The following is a 13,735-nucleotide window of genomic DNA, read 5'->3' on the forward strand; positions in this document are numbered from 1 at the left end:
TGAAGTGGAAGCATCCCAAAGAAAATATAAAAGTGGGAGATCTCGCTGTCCTCAAAGAGGACAACTTATCTTCCAACGGGTGGAGGCTAGGTAGAGTCGTCAACGTACACCCCGGAGAAGATAACCGAGTACGTGTAGTCGACCTCTTTACCGAGAAGGGTCAAGTCAGACGACCTTTGGTCAAACTGATTCTTCTTCCCAACGGAGGAGACGGATTGCGAGAAGGCCAATAGCTCCTCGTAACAAACCCTCCGTTCCCCTCCCTCACTCCCTTCCGAACTCCACTGCCCTATCGATAATCCCCCAAAAACCCAGCGCCCGCCCACCGAGGCCAATCAACCACCCTAATGCAGATCCCCATCTGCCACAAAACACTTATTTTTAATTTTCAAAACCAAACCCCACTTCACTCACTCACCCCGAGCGAGGACACCAGAACCCTAACGCAGACTCAGGGTCTGCCACGGAACGCAGATGCACTCAGCCAAAGGAACAAGGCCAAGCAATAACCTAACGCAGATTTGATATCTGCCACAGAACCGAAAGGCATTCGGCCCACTAGATTTTACTTTTTTAAAACCAACAAAATTAAAAAATGACCGATGTTGAACAACAGGCACCTCCACAAAATGGCATAGATTTGTCCGCCGCAGATGATGATGATAGCAGTAAAGCGCGACCAGCAGACATTGAGCAGGATATGCGTGAAATGGAGCGTCGTAAGCGTGTTGAAGCTATTATGGGGTCCAAACTCTTTCGGGAGGAATTGGAACGCATTGTGGATTCCGCACGTGACGGTGGTGGCATCCTTCAGCAACTGTCCGACATAATGGGTGTACCAACATCGACCCGGGTCGGCAATGCTTTTAAAGCTACAAATTGTATGCGTCCAATTAACGATATACGCGGTGTTGAGTCGATGGGTTATGCTAAAGGTAAAAAGCTTTTACGTTGCAAATTGGCTGCCACATTCCGTTTATTGGAGTTATATGGTTGGACACAAGGATTGGGCGCACAAATAACTGCACGTCTTAAGGTCGATCAAGAAAATTTTCTAGTGAATCCATATGGTACGATGTATCATGAGATTACGGCTTGAACAAGGTCGATATGCAAGGACAAATTGTGGAACAGGGCACCACCAATTTTGGTGTAAATAAGACTCATTTTGCCTTGCACTCGGTAGTGCACGCCGCTCGTCCAGACATCCGTTGCGCCATTTATATCGGTTGCACATCTGTCGTTGCCGTATCCTCATTGAAAGTCGGTTTACTCCCAGTAACTCGTGACGCATGCGTTTTGGGCGAAATTACCACACACACATACACCGGCACACAAATGGACTCAGATGAACGTGATCGGTTGGTACGTGCACTCGGTCCAAACTCGAAGGTCTTGATACTCAGCAATTATGGTGCTTTGCGTTGTGGTGAAACCATTGAAGAAGCATTCTTTGCTGCCAGCCATATTGTAAAGGCATGTGAAACACAATTACAATTACTGCCAGTTGGTGTTGGTAATTTGGTATTAGTACCAGAGGAATCGCGTAAAACGATTTATGTAGAGGCGCGTCGTCCCCCTGAAGATTTAGAAAAAAAATTCGCTGCTGCAGTGGCCACAGTTGAGGCAGCAAACGCAGAAACTGTTGCTTCTTGAGCTGAAGGTGCCGGTGCAGCTGTTGCGGCAAAATCAGCTGTGGCTGGTGGTGCTGCACCGAAATGGCGTGTGGGTGGTGCTGAGTTTGAAGCGCTTATGCGTATGTTGGATAATGCCGGTTATCGTACTGGTTATATATATCGTCATCCTTTGATTAAGTCGGATCCACCAAAACCTAGAAATGATGTTGAACTCCCACCAGCGGTGAGCTTACTGGGTTATCTACTAGAGGAAGAAGAGCTTCTGAAACAAGGTATTTGGAAGAAAGGCGATTTTTGTAAAGGCGGTGATCGTAGTCGTTGGCTTAACTCGCCAAATGTCTATCAGAAAGTTGAAGTCCTGGAAACTGGCACACTCGATCCGAAGAAAATAACAAAGTGGGTCGCTGAAAGTTCACCAACACACTCAACACCAGTGCGCATTGAAGATGCCTTACAATTTGTGCCACCAAGAACAAATCCAAAAGAATTTAAACACTTACAGCAACAGGTTAAAGACAATCGACGTGCTGATAAAATATCCGCAGGTCCACAATCACACATACTCGAGGGTGTTACATGGGACGAAGCCAATCGTATTAAGGATGCCACCGTTTCATCAGCTGACGATCATGTCGTGCTAATGGGCGCCGCCTCCAAAGGAATCATACAACGTGGCTATCAACATAATGCGGCCGTACCATATGCTAAGAATCCATGATGAATTGAATGAATATAAGCGCACGGTAGAACGTAAAAAGAAGAGCATTCATGGTGAATATACCGATACTGATTTCTCCGAATCAGAGCCACCGAGTTCGATGCCGATCTCAGCACCACAACAAACGAAACAAACAACAATCACAACTGCCGCAGTTAGTCAATCGGAACCAGAAGAGGTTTCAGAACACCAAGTAATGAGAATACAAACTCAGCAAGCGCCAATTCCAAGCCAACCCGAAGTAGTGCTGAGCGATGCTACGAGCTACCAAAATCATACATTATTGGCAGCAAAAACATCAACACAAATTCATAAAAATTATAACCACCATCTTCAATCATACAAAACTTTTTCAACACAAAAATATTCTACACTGTTAAATAATTTTGAAAAGTATGGGAGATTGGCGCAAAAATATGCCTTTTTATATAATTCCACTGCAACACAGAAGAGACATGAGTTCGTCATCTTCAATGTTTGGATGATACATAAAATAGAAATATTTCCCCATTATACATATCCACTGCCGGCAGATAGGTGTCCAGAGCGAAAACTGTGTACCAACCAGGAAAAGGGTGTGACTGAGCTCGATGAAGGGGAAGAAGATAGCGTAGAGAAACTAGACATTTTAGAACTGCGCGAGGCCCGTACAATCACAGAAAAGGCCGCAAGTCACAACAAATACCAGTCAGACACTGCTTAAAGTACCACAACAACTACGCCGCAACCCTATCGCACTTGCTCCCATTATGGCTTTAACTATCCAATTACTTGTCAATCAAATATCCCAATACATCCAGCTAATTTGATCACCGCAGTACAATTGCAGCGTGAAAAGGTAATCGCTTTTATTAAATCAACTGCAATGAGTTTAAATACTAGTTATTTCTCACAACAATAAAAACAAAATCAAATTGATTGCGAACGACAGCCACGTGCGCCACGTTTGAAGCATTGCGAAATTGTAGCCGAGCCACCGTCTTCAACTTGTATACATAATGTAACAGCGCAGAACGACAAGATTCCTTACACAGATTCGAATGGCTCATATATTTAATTAATTCACGTCACGGCAGCCGGGACGTAAGAACAATGCTCAAATCCAATGCATGCAATCTTGACAAACTAAAGCCTGAGGAAATGGTTAAACATGGTGAACATAACACGGACTGGGTGGGTGCCATTAACATAAATATATATATCTACATACATGTGCGTGTGTGCATATATAATTCTATATCCGCGAGTATTCCCTGATATGATTTTCAAATGAACGCGCGTCTGCTACGTGCCCAATTTAATACTTGTAATTCATAAAATTTTTTTCTCACGCCTATATTTGAAAAGCGTTAATTAATGAAAAACATCCATAAAAGGAAAACTAGACTGATGCGGCTCAAGTAAATCAGTTAAAAAGCCCACTGTACCAGCTACACCTTCATTTAAGGTATGAGGTCAATCTGGTGAACGCACACGATGCTTAACCTCCGAATCAGTTAAAAACTCCATAAACTTTACAGCTCGGCAATAGTATTTTAGTTCATTTGTTAAGCGATATAGCAGTAGGAATACATAACCGTTACCAGCAACGCCATGACAAATACCGGGCCCCTTACGTAAGAAACCCTTTCTCCACACTAAGTCAGCGGACCGTCTTAATGCTTGTAGAAATTTTTCTTCTTTAAAAATCAAATATGATTTAGCTAGTAAATATACTGCGCCTGGAGCACCATAACACCAATGGACCAAGCGTTTATCACGGCCACTTTTAAGATCTTCCAGTGCTACAGGGAAATTACTTTCATTGTCCTGAAGAGTTAAGAAGAAATCTATTGAGCGTTTAATATCACGCAGTTCTGCACTAGGTGCCGATATGGGGTCTTTACGAAACCACGGACTATCTAACACGGGGAACGTTTAGCTGCAATTGGATAATTACGTCTACTCATTAAAAGCATACGTATAATGCGTTCGTTTCCTTTAATAAGAAATATGCCACCCAAAATTACATCTGCAAAGAAAAAAAAAGAAGAAAAATTTATTGATTAATAAAAAGAACTATATACGAGTAATCAAATCCATTACAAATCTTCACCATATCATTACCTTTTCTTTAGGACATTATGCGCAACAATAGCATTACTCCAAACCACGACGTAGTAAAAAATGAAATGAAAGAACGGAAAATCACTTGATACATTTCCCGTTGTTTCAATTCATAGGAATTTTGCCTTCTATACACGGGTATGTATGAATGTGCGTTTTTTTTGTCATTGTCGTTGGTATGCTCAGACCAGTGCGCGGACTTTTTAAAGAGGAAATGTTGGTAGAAAAAAAAAAAATTAAAATAGTAGTAGTTGTGTTGGAAGTAAATTGGTAATTAATTTTTAATATGTGGCAACACTCCCCCTCACTATTTTCTTCACCCATCTCTCTCACATATTTTCTCCTACCAAACTGTCCTTCTTCCAATGTACATTCTTGGCAGTCTATTGAAATAAATCAACTAAACAGGTTATGGGCCCAGAGCGCGTAAGCAGCGTAAAAAGTGAAAAAAAAATAATTAGCGCGTTTAAGGTTTAACCGTTCGCTGTGTGTCGGTATAAAAGTATTATATTTAAAAGACTATTTTGAGTTATTGTGCTGTGTGTCGGTACATTAAAAAAAGTTGAATTAAAAAACATTAAAATGACTTCGCTTTTTCAAATTGAAAAATTGGATGATGCCAATTACGCGTCATGGTCAGTTCAAATGAAAAGCGTGCTAGTACACTCTGATTTGTGGGGAGTTGTGTGTGGTCGCGAAAAGAAATCTGATGAAATGACCAGTGAACAAAAAGCGGCATTTGATATAAAAAATGAAAAAGCAATGGCATCAATATTGCTATGTGTAAAGCCAACACAAATTAACCATGTGAAGAACATAGAAGTCGCAATGGTAGCATGGGATAAACTGCGTAATATCCATCAGCCACAAGGGCCGGCGCGAAAAGTTTTGTTGTTTAAAAGTTTGTTGCGGCTTAGTATGTCAGATGGTACTCCAGTGGCAAATCACGTAAATGAGTTTTGCAAAATTAAAGAAGGGCTTGCAGAAATAGGTGTAATAATCCCAGATGAAATTTTAGTTATAATTTTGTTAGCAGGTTGCCTGCGCAATATGAAAATTTTGTTGTAGCAATGGAGACCCGTGATGAGTTGCCTACATTTAATACAGTGAAAATTAAATTGTTAGAAGAAGGCGCGCGGCAGTATGATAATGATGTTAAAAACGAAAAAGGGACAGAAGCGTTAATGCAAGCACGTTCATACAAAACTAAAAAATTTCAACAAAACGGTAAAAAATGCTTCAAGCAGTGGTAATGGTTCGGGTAACAAAGGCAATAAAAACAAAAAAACGTGAAGTGTTTCAATTGCGGTAAACGAGGACATTTCGCTGCTACATGCAATGGCAAGAAAACTGAGTGTCGAAAAGAGAACGATGATCGTTCATGTTTTATGTTAAGCGCAAAACCACCACCAAATACGAGAATTAATACAAAGGTGCGTAGATAGCGGCGCCACGTCGCATTTATGTTGTGTGCGCAGTTCATTTAAAAACTATCAAGAATGTTGTGAAAATATTTGGTTGGCAGGCGCCAATTGTATAAACGCTGTTGGTCGTGGCGACGTTGACCTAGACGGTACAACAATAACATTAAAAAATGTCTTATATGTGCCAACACTACAAAGTAATTTTATATCTGTGAGCAAAGCCATAGAAAGCGGCATTGCAGTGATATTTGAGCGTAATTCTGTTGAAATCAAAAACAACAAAAACTGTGTGCTGTTGAAAGCGTTCAATATTAACGGACTATTTCTATATGAGGGTGGGTCAAATAAGTGTTTTAGTGCGGTGGTACAAAAAGATGCTGCAAGTAATTTGTTCAAATGGCACAATCGATATGGACATGTAAATTTTAATTGTTTGAAAGACATGGCAAATAAAAAAGCAGTCTTAGGGCTACAGCTTTGTAAAATACCAAACGAAATTGTATGTGAGACGTGTGCGAAATCAAAAATATGCGCAAAGCCATTTGCACAAGCATCAAAAACGCGTGCAAAAGAGTTACTTGGTGTTGTGCATAGCGATGTTTGTGGTCCTATTAACTGTACATCTATTGGCGGTTCGAGGTATTTTGTCACATTTATTGATGACAAGTCGCGTTATATGAGCGTGTACTTCTTAAAATCCAAAGATAAAGTTTTTGAAGCATTTAAAGAGTACAAGACAATGAGCGAAAATCAAACTGGCTGTAAAATTAAGCAGTTGAGAAGCGACAATGGGCGCGAAGACGTATCAAATGTGTTTGATGTATTTTTAAAACAAAATGGCATTCAACGGCAATTGACCGTACCTTACACTCCGCAACAAAACGGGGTAGCAGAACGTGCCAACAGAACTTTGGTAGAGATGGCCAGGGCCATGCTAAATTATGCAAAACTTGGTGAGCATTTTTGGGCGGAAGCAATACGAACTGCCGTATATCTTCGCAATCGTACTATAACAAAAATACTCAATGATAAAACGCCGTATGAATTGTGGACAGGTACAAAGCCTAGTGTTTCCCATCTAAGAGTTTTTGGTTCATTGGCAGTGGCACTTGATAAAAAGCAGTCGCGAAAGTTTCGAGCAAAAGGTAAAGAATACATAATGATAGGTTATTCTGAAACTAGCAAAGGTTATCGTTTGTATAATCCAGAAAATCGTAAAGTCATTGTATGTCGCGATGTTGTATTCATTGAGAAGGGGAATGTTTGTCAGGAGCCGGAAGCAAAGCTAATTGATTTTTGTGACAACCGTGACGAATATGTGGTATTTTACACAAATGACGTACATGCAGATAAAGTAAGTGTAGAATCACATACAAATAGCGTAAATTTTCCACAAAATGTAGCTAATGAGGAAAATAATTTTATTGAATCTGTTGAGACAGAATCTGACACCCACAACAGCAATGTAGTTGAATGTACGCCGGTTATTGGTCGTGGTAGGCCAAGGTTGTTACGTACAGGTACAGTGGGGCGTCCACGTAAGCAATATAATGTCTTAAATGTTTTATGTGAAGACACAGCAGCAACTCCTAGTAGCCTGAGAGAGGCATTCGAGGGTGTTTATTCTGACGAATGGAAGGCTGCAATGGAGAAGGAGTATGCGTCAATAGTTAAAAATGATACGTGGTCACTTGTTGATAAGGTCAAAAAATTGTTGGATGTAAATGGGTGTATACGATTAAACGCGATAAAGCAGGTGACATCAAACAATTTAAAGCGCGTTTGGTGGCAAACGGCTGCAGTCAACGATATGGGGTTAACTATTTAGAAATCTTTTCACCAGTTTTTAGGTATGCAAATATACGGTTGGTGATTGCACTAGCGGTAGAGCACAGGCTTTACATGCATCAAATGGATGTTTCGTCAGCGTATCTGAACAGCGAGTTGCATGATGAAGTATATATGCAGCAGCCAGAAGGTTTTGTCAACAGTAAGCATCCAAATCGCGTATTAAAATTAAAGAAATCTTTATATGGTTTAAAGCAAAGTGGCAGGGAATGGAATACGAAATTAGATTCTGTTCTTAAAGAAATGGGGTTTGAACCATGTCCCAGCGAACCATGTATATATACAAAACATAGAGCAACTATAATCAATATCATAGCGGTTTATGTTGATGATCTGATCATTGCGAGTTTGTGTATGTCCGAATTGTCTCACATCAATACGGGAATTGCAAGCAAATTCAAGGTTGTAGATGGTGGTGTGCTATCACATTTCTTGGGTATAGAAATACAACGTGACGGTGAGCTTGGCGACGTAACACTTTGTCAAAAGCAGTAAATACTAAATCTGTTAAAAGACTATAAAATGGAATTGTCCAGAGATGTTGCAACGCCACTAGATGCTGGTTTTAATGTTCACTGCGAGAAGGAGCAATGTCGAAAGGTTGATAAAACTGCATATCAGTCAATCGTAGGTGCATTAATGTATTTGGCGATCTCAACACGTCCTGACATTTTACACTCCGTTTGTAAGTTATCACAAAGAAACACTAACCCACATACTGAGCATGAAGCGTGAGTAAAGCACTTACTGCGTTATTTGCGTAAAACGGCTGATAACAAACTTCACTATACAAGAATTTGAAGACCTATAGAGGGTTTCGCAGATGCTGATTGGGGAAGTGATGCATCAGATCGAAAGTCATATTCGGGCTACGCTTTTGTAGCAGCAGGTGGCGTGTTTTCTTGGGAGTGCAAAAAGCAAAGCGTCGTGGCACTCAGCAGCACAGAGGCTGAGTACATAGCGTTATCATCAGCAGCGAAAGAATCTGCATATATTAGCAAACTTTTAGCGGAAATGGGTTTCATCCAGAATGGTCCAATGATTATCAACAACGACAATTTAAGTTCGCAATGCCTCGTCAAGAATCCGACATATCATGCCCGTAGTAAACACATTGACATCAAATATCATCACATCAGGCAAATGTATACCAGAAAAGAAATTGATTTAAATTATATACAAACCGATAATATGATGTCAGATATATTAACTAAAAATTTGCAAAAAGTTAAGCATATGAAATTTACAAGAGATATGGGTATATATTAAAATACTAATGTAAAGTGTTGAGAAGGAGTGTTGGAAATAAATTGGTAATTAATTTTTAATATGTGACAACACTCCCCATCACTATTTTCTTCACCCATCTCTCTCACATATTTTCTCCTAAGAAACTGTTCTTCTTCCAATGTACATTCTTGGCAGTCTATTGAAATAAATCAACTAAACAAGTTGGTAGATTTTTTTACCAAGAAAACATAGATACAGTTCATATTTGTACCAAACAATTAATAATTTATTCTAAAACAAATAACACGCATTTCAAGGAAATGATACTTTAAAACACGTAAACAAGACAAAATTACTTGCACATTTGTAAATACCTATGTACATAGCTTATGCCTATACGATACTCACTTTTTTCCTGTATCATGAGTGTGAGATACTGACAAACATGCACCAAAACGTCTAATCACAACAACAATATTCCAAAATACTAAAAACACTGCCACAAAATAACCGATTTCGGCATGTTATCGTTTGCGTAAAACTTTGTGTTTTCCTTCAAATTATTCACAAAAAAAAAAAGGGCTATTTCTCTCATCACAAATTTATTTCTTGTTTAAAGTTGTTCACAAAGTTTTTCAAAAATTGACTGATTTGGTCAGTATCACCTCATAAGGTTAGTTGGGTGGGCTCGGCAATTCTATACTTTAAAAATGATCGCAGTATACGTTTTCAGTGCGAAAATACCGAAATATTGGTAGAATCTAAGGTTTGGTGGCAGAAGTCGTAGAAGTAGTAGAAAATGAAAAATGGGTCAAAACGGTTGGTCACTCTACCAACGCGATAAAGTCCGTGCACTGACTGTCCATATACTTATACCAACGTATGTACATATACATGCCGAGTTTAAATGTACACTATATTAGGGATGCATAAAAAGAGGCAAACGGGTACCCAAAAAACCCGTTTCTGGCAAATCGGTATCGGAGCCAACTACCCTTCTGGAACCGTGCCTTTTGCTAAAGGCCATCAATACAACAGGACTACAAGCGTACTTGGCGAAAAGTTGAAGAAATAAGCGAAGGGCAATAAAAAAAAAAAAATGATTCATTCTACAAATTTTTCTCTTCGTCCAAAACATTATATAGCATACAATTTTGGTGTCCAAATATTTTTTTGTGGCGGGCAGGAAAGTTGTTGGGTTTTAGCACCAACAACACAAATAACAGCGAATCAGAAGAACCCACGCTAAACACTTTCTACCCGGTTCGGTACCAGGATGTGCGAACCGAAAATCGTAAATGCTAATTTTTCTGCAGCACTAGTGTGCCCGTGGCTAACTAAAACGATACCCGGTGACACAAAAATAAACAAAATAAGGCACTAAAGACCCAGGCACATAACGTGCGTGGAAAGAGCCATGCACAGGATGTGCGCCAAAGATGAATATTTTTATACTGCTACAGATGTTTGCCACCTACGCACGCGCTACTAAAATTTCCCAAATCTCAACAATACAATTAGGGACCACTCGCCCCTGCACTTCGACAAGGACCCGACCTACTCAAACCCATTACATTCTTTTCAGAAAATGGGTCGTTTTGCCGCTTTGAAACGGAATTCCGCCGCGCACGCAGTGCGGTATTCATCTGAATGCCGAGTGTGTCTTGGGCGACACCCTATCCGCTTATGCCCCATCTTTCGGGCAAAAAAGCCAGAAGAGCGCCTCTACGTAGCGATACGCGGAAGCTACTGTGGAAATTGTCTGGCCCCTGATCACCGCTCTAACGCGTGCCCAAGCCAAGGGCGATGTAAACGGTGCGGCGAGAAGCACCACACGATGCTACACATCGCCTCGATCGACGAGGAGGAGCAGCTACTCCGAGAATCCCGCTCCAAGCCATGGAGCGTCCAAGTGGAAGAGGAGCTATATTCACCCCGAGAGCGGATAGACGACTCGATCTCTTTATATGCGTCGGACGCTGGAACGGAGACTGGACCTCTTCGTCCACCCCGAACCCATGATGCCAGCCGGACCGGAGCGGAGACGCGGTCTCTTCGCCCGACCACACCACCAACAGCCAAGTCATTTCGACCTCCATTGCAGCATGAGATGAAGCGGCTCCAACAAGGGGCAGCGACAGCACAGCGCCATACATATAACGGCCGTGCGGAGACCCGGTCTCTTCGCTGGCAAACCAGGAACCTCCAACGGAGACGATATTCGCGCGACTGCAGAGCGGAGACCAGGCCTCTTCGCCTGCAACAACGACATCACACCCATCATCAGCCACGAGATCGCAGCCACGGATCCAACTCGTTGCAGCTCACCACAGTGTCCGCCTTCCGGGCAGGGCTCCTAGCCCCGCATTCAGCTGCCACCGCCACTATGATACCAATGGTAGCGATCACACCCACCGCGGTCGTGAAGATAGAAGCGGGGGGTCGGCTACACCTCGTCCGTGCCTTAATTTACGGATGCTCCCCCACCACCATGATAGCAGATGAGCTCGCCCAGGAGCTCCAACTCCCTGCCAGCAACATTGGCGGGCAAGCAGAATGCCTACTACGACTCAGAGGAAGACACGGCCAAAACAAAAGAATTGCGACCCATGCTGCGGTCGTATCCAATTTTCGGCGCATGACACCCACAACCAGCACAACGACAGTGCCATCGCAGCCCCGTACGCACATCTTCGTCTGGCGGATCCGCAGTTCTACTCATCCGCCCCGATCCGCCTCGTCTTAGGCACAGATGTATATGCCGAGATAATACTCCCAGGGTTTCTGCCCACCACGTTTGGCCTTTTGCTAGCTCAGAGTACCACCTTCGGTTGGGTACTCTCGGGCACAACGGAGGCCTAATATCAAAATGTTCGGCAACGACCGAAATACATGAATTTTTACACTCTTATACTTTGTTATTTTTATGGAATTTTTGGTGTAAACAGTTGAAGAGGGCTTGCATTGTGAATTCGTACCAGCGAAAAATCTTTCTATTCCTCCATTGCCATACCTACGTGTCAAATAATAGCTGACAGGGAGAACGGCTGTCGCGAATGGCCAGGTAATAGAAGAAAGGTTTGTTTTTCTTTTGCTCGCCGTTATTAAATTGAAGTGCCATGAATTGCACATTTGTTTCAAATCACCTTTAAATTTTTTACAGAAAATCAGACTACATATTAATATTAATTTCTAAAATCAAGTTTATAGATTAAAGTTGAGCCACCTATGCTGTGCAGGCATTTTAAAATATGTAAATAAATCAAATCTACAAAAAGGTTTGAAAACCACTGGTGAGGTAATGATCTAAGTAATCGAACAGCGATTGAGCAGGTGATCGTGGCTGTTTACTATTGTGAACGCCTTTATCAAACATTCGCCACTTGTATGAATTCACAATGGAGGTATGCTTTTACACTCCTTTATCATCACAATCAGTTATTATTTATTGAATTTTCCTTCATACAAAATCTTTTGTTTGTTCCTTTCCAATGAATTTGTAATAAACGGCAAGAAATATCAACACGTATATCTTCTTACTTCTGTTCGCAATCCCTAGCTCTAGGCAAACCTGGCTCAGGCCTTGAACCATATCGCGAAAGTGCCGAATAACCGAGGCATCAGCAACCAAGCTCGCACACTGCGCAAACCATCTTGCGTGTCGCCAAGCCGGCGGACTGGCCGGCGTTATGTTAAGTTAGATATAATTAGTTATAAGTTTTTTATTCTTTTTTTTCTCTTCTTCACGGTCGGTGATCCTTGGCGGACTGTGACGTTGCGTACCGCAAGGGGGGCGGCATGTTTAGGCCCAATGCCTAACTTTTACCTGATTGACGGCGCCCCTCCCTAATGTTTTAATAATATTTCCAGCCACCTACACTCACGCCTACATTTGTGTGCATGCATGCACATGCATGCGTTTCATACACATGCACGTGTGTGCGTGCAGGCTGTCAGCACCCATGCACGTATATGTGGGGGTGGCTGTATGTGTGGCCTTTCCCCTCCTTAACACCAGAGGACCTTTTCGCGGCTTACCGGTTGTCCTCAACGGGATAACCGGCCTCTTTTATGATCGACCGCAAAGCAGTTCACATCGCCCAGGATCACCATCGTCAAGTTATACGCAAAGGTAATATTGTATCCTCTTTATATTTCCTTACACTCTAATTAAATATTATTTTATAACGAGGAATTCCTCTTGTGTTCTTTTATTTTCTTTCGAGTGCACTATCAACGCGAGATCGACCCGTGTGCGCCTACCCACTGCCGGTTTTAGACGCACCCAGGCCGAACAGCCTATATCTCGAGACCATAGTAACAAATAGGTATGAAACTTACCCTGTACTAAAGCACTCATCAACAGCTTTCATTTGTTATCCATATTGTATAAACACATCTAGGGATACCGGGTTCACGTTTTGGCCTATATCTCGAGACCCTAGTCACCAGTAGGTATGAAAACTACTCCTTACTAAAGCACTCATCAACAGCTTTCATTTGATAACCATATTGTATAATCTGCGACTAGGGGTACACGAGCCTACGTTTTGGTCTATATCTTGAGACCCTAGTCACCCAGGGGTATGCAAATTACCCTCTACTAAAGCACACATCACCAGCTTTCATTTGTTATCCATATTGTATAAACACATTCTAGGGGTACCCGGGTCCACGTTTTGGCCTATATCTCGAGACCCTAGTCACCAATAGGTATGAAAACTACCCTTTACTAAAGCACTCATCAACAGCTTTCATTTGATAACCATATT

The 13,735-nt window shown here is 41.7% G+C and overlaps 1 protein-coding gene and 1 pseudogene across 1 annotated transcript; one reads left to right on the forward strand and one right to left on the reverse strand.

Moving 5' to 3' along the window:
- Positions 1 to 580: 580 nt before the first annotated feature.
- LOC137235203 (protein hu-li tai shao-like) lies at positions 581 to 3,058 on the forward strand. Its single transcript, XM_067758319.1, is given in 3 exon segments — positions 581 to 1,091; positions 1,094 to 2,351; positions 2,353 to 3,058. Coding segments are annotated over 3 exon segments (2,460 nt in total). The 5' UTR covers positions 581 to 595.
- A 650-nt stretch (positions 3,059 to 3,708) lies between these two features.
- Positions 3,709 to 4,453, reverse strand: LOC137235204 (lanC-like protein 3 homolog; annotated as a pseudogene).
- Positions 4,454 to 13,735: the final 9,282 nt, after the last annotated feature.

Source organism: Eurosta solidaginis, chromosome X (assembly GCF_040869045.1).
Source record: "Eurosta solidaginis isolate ZX-2024a chromosome X, ASM4086904v1, whole genome shotgun sequence".
NCBI lineage: Eukaryota > Metazoa > Arthropoda > Insecta > Diptera > Tephritidae > Eurosta > Eurosta solidaginis.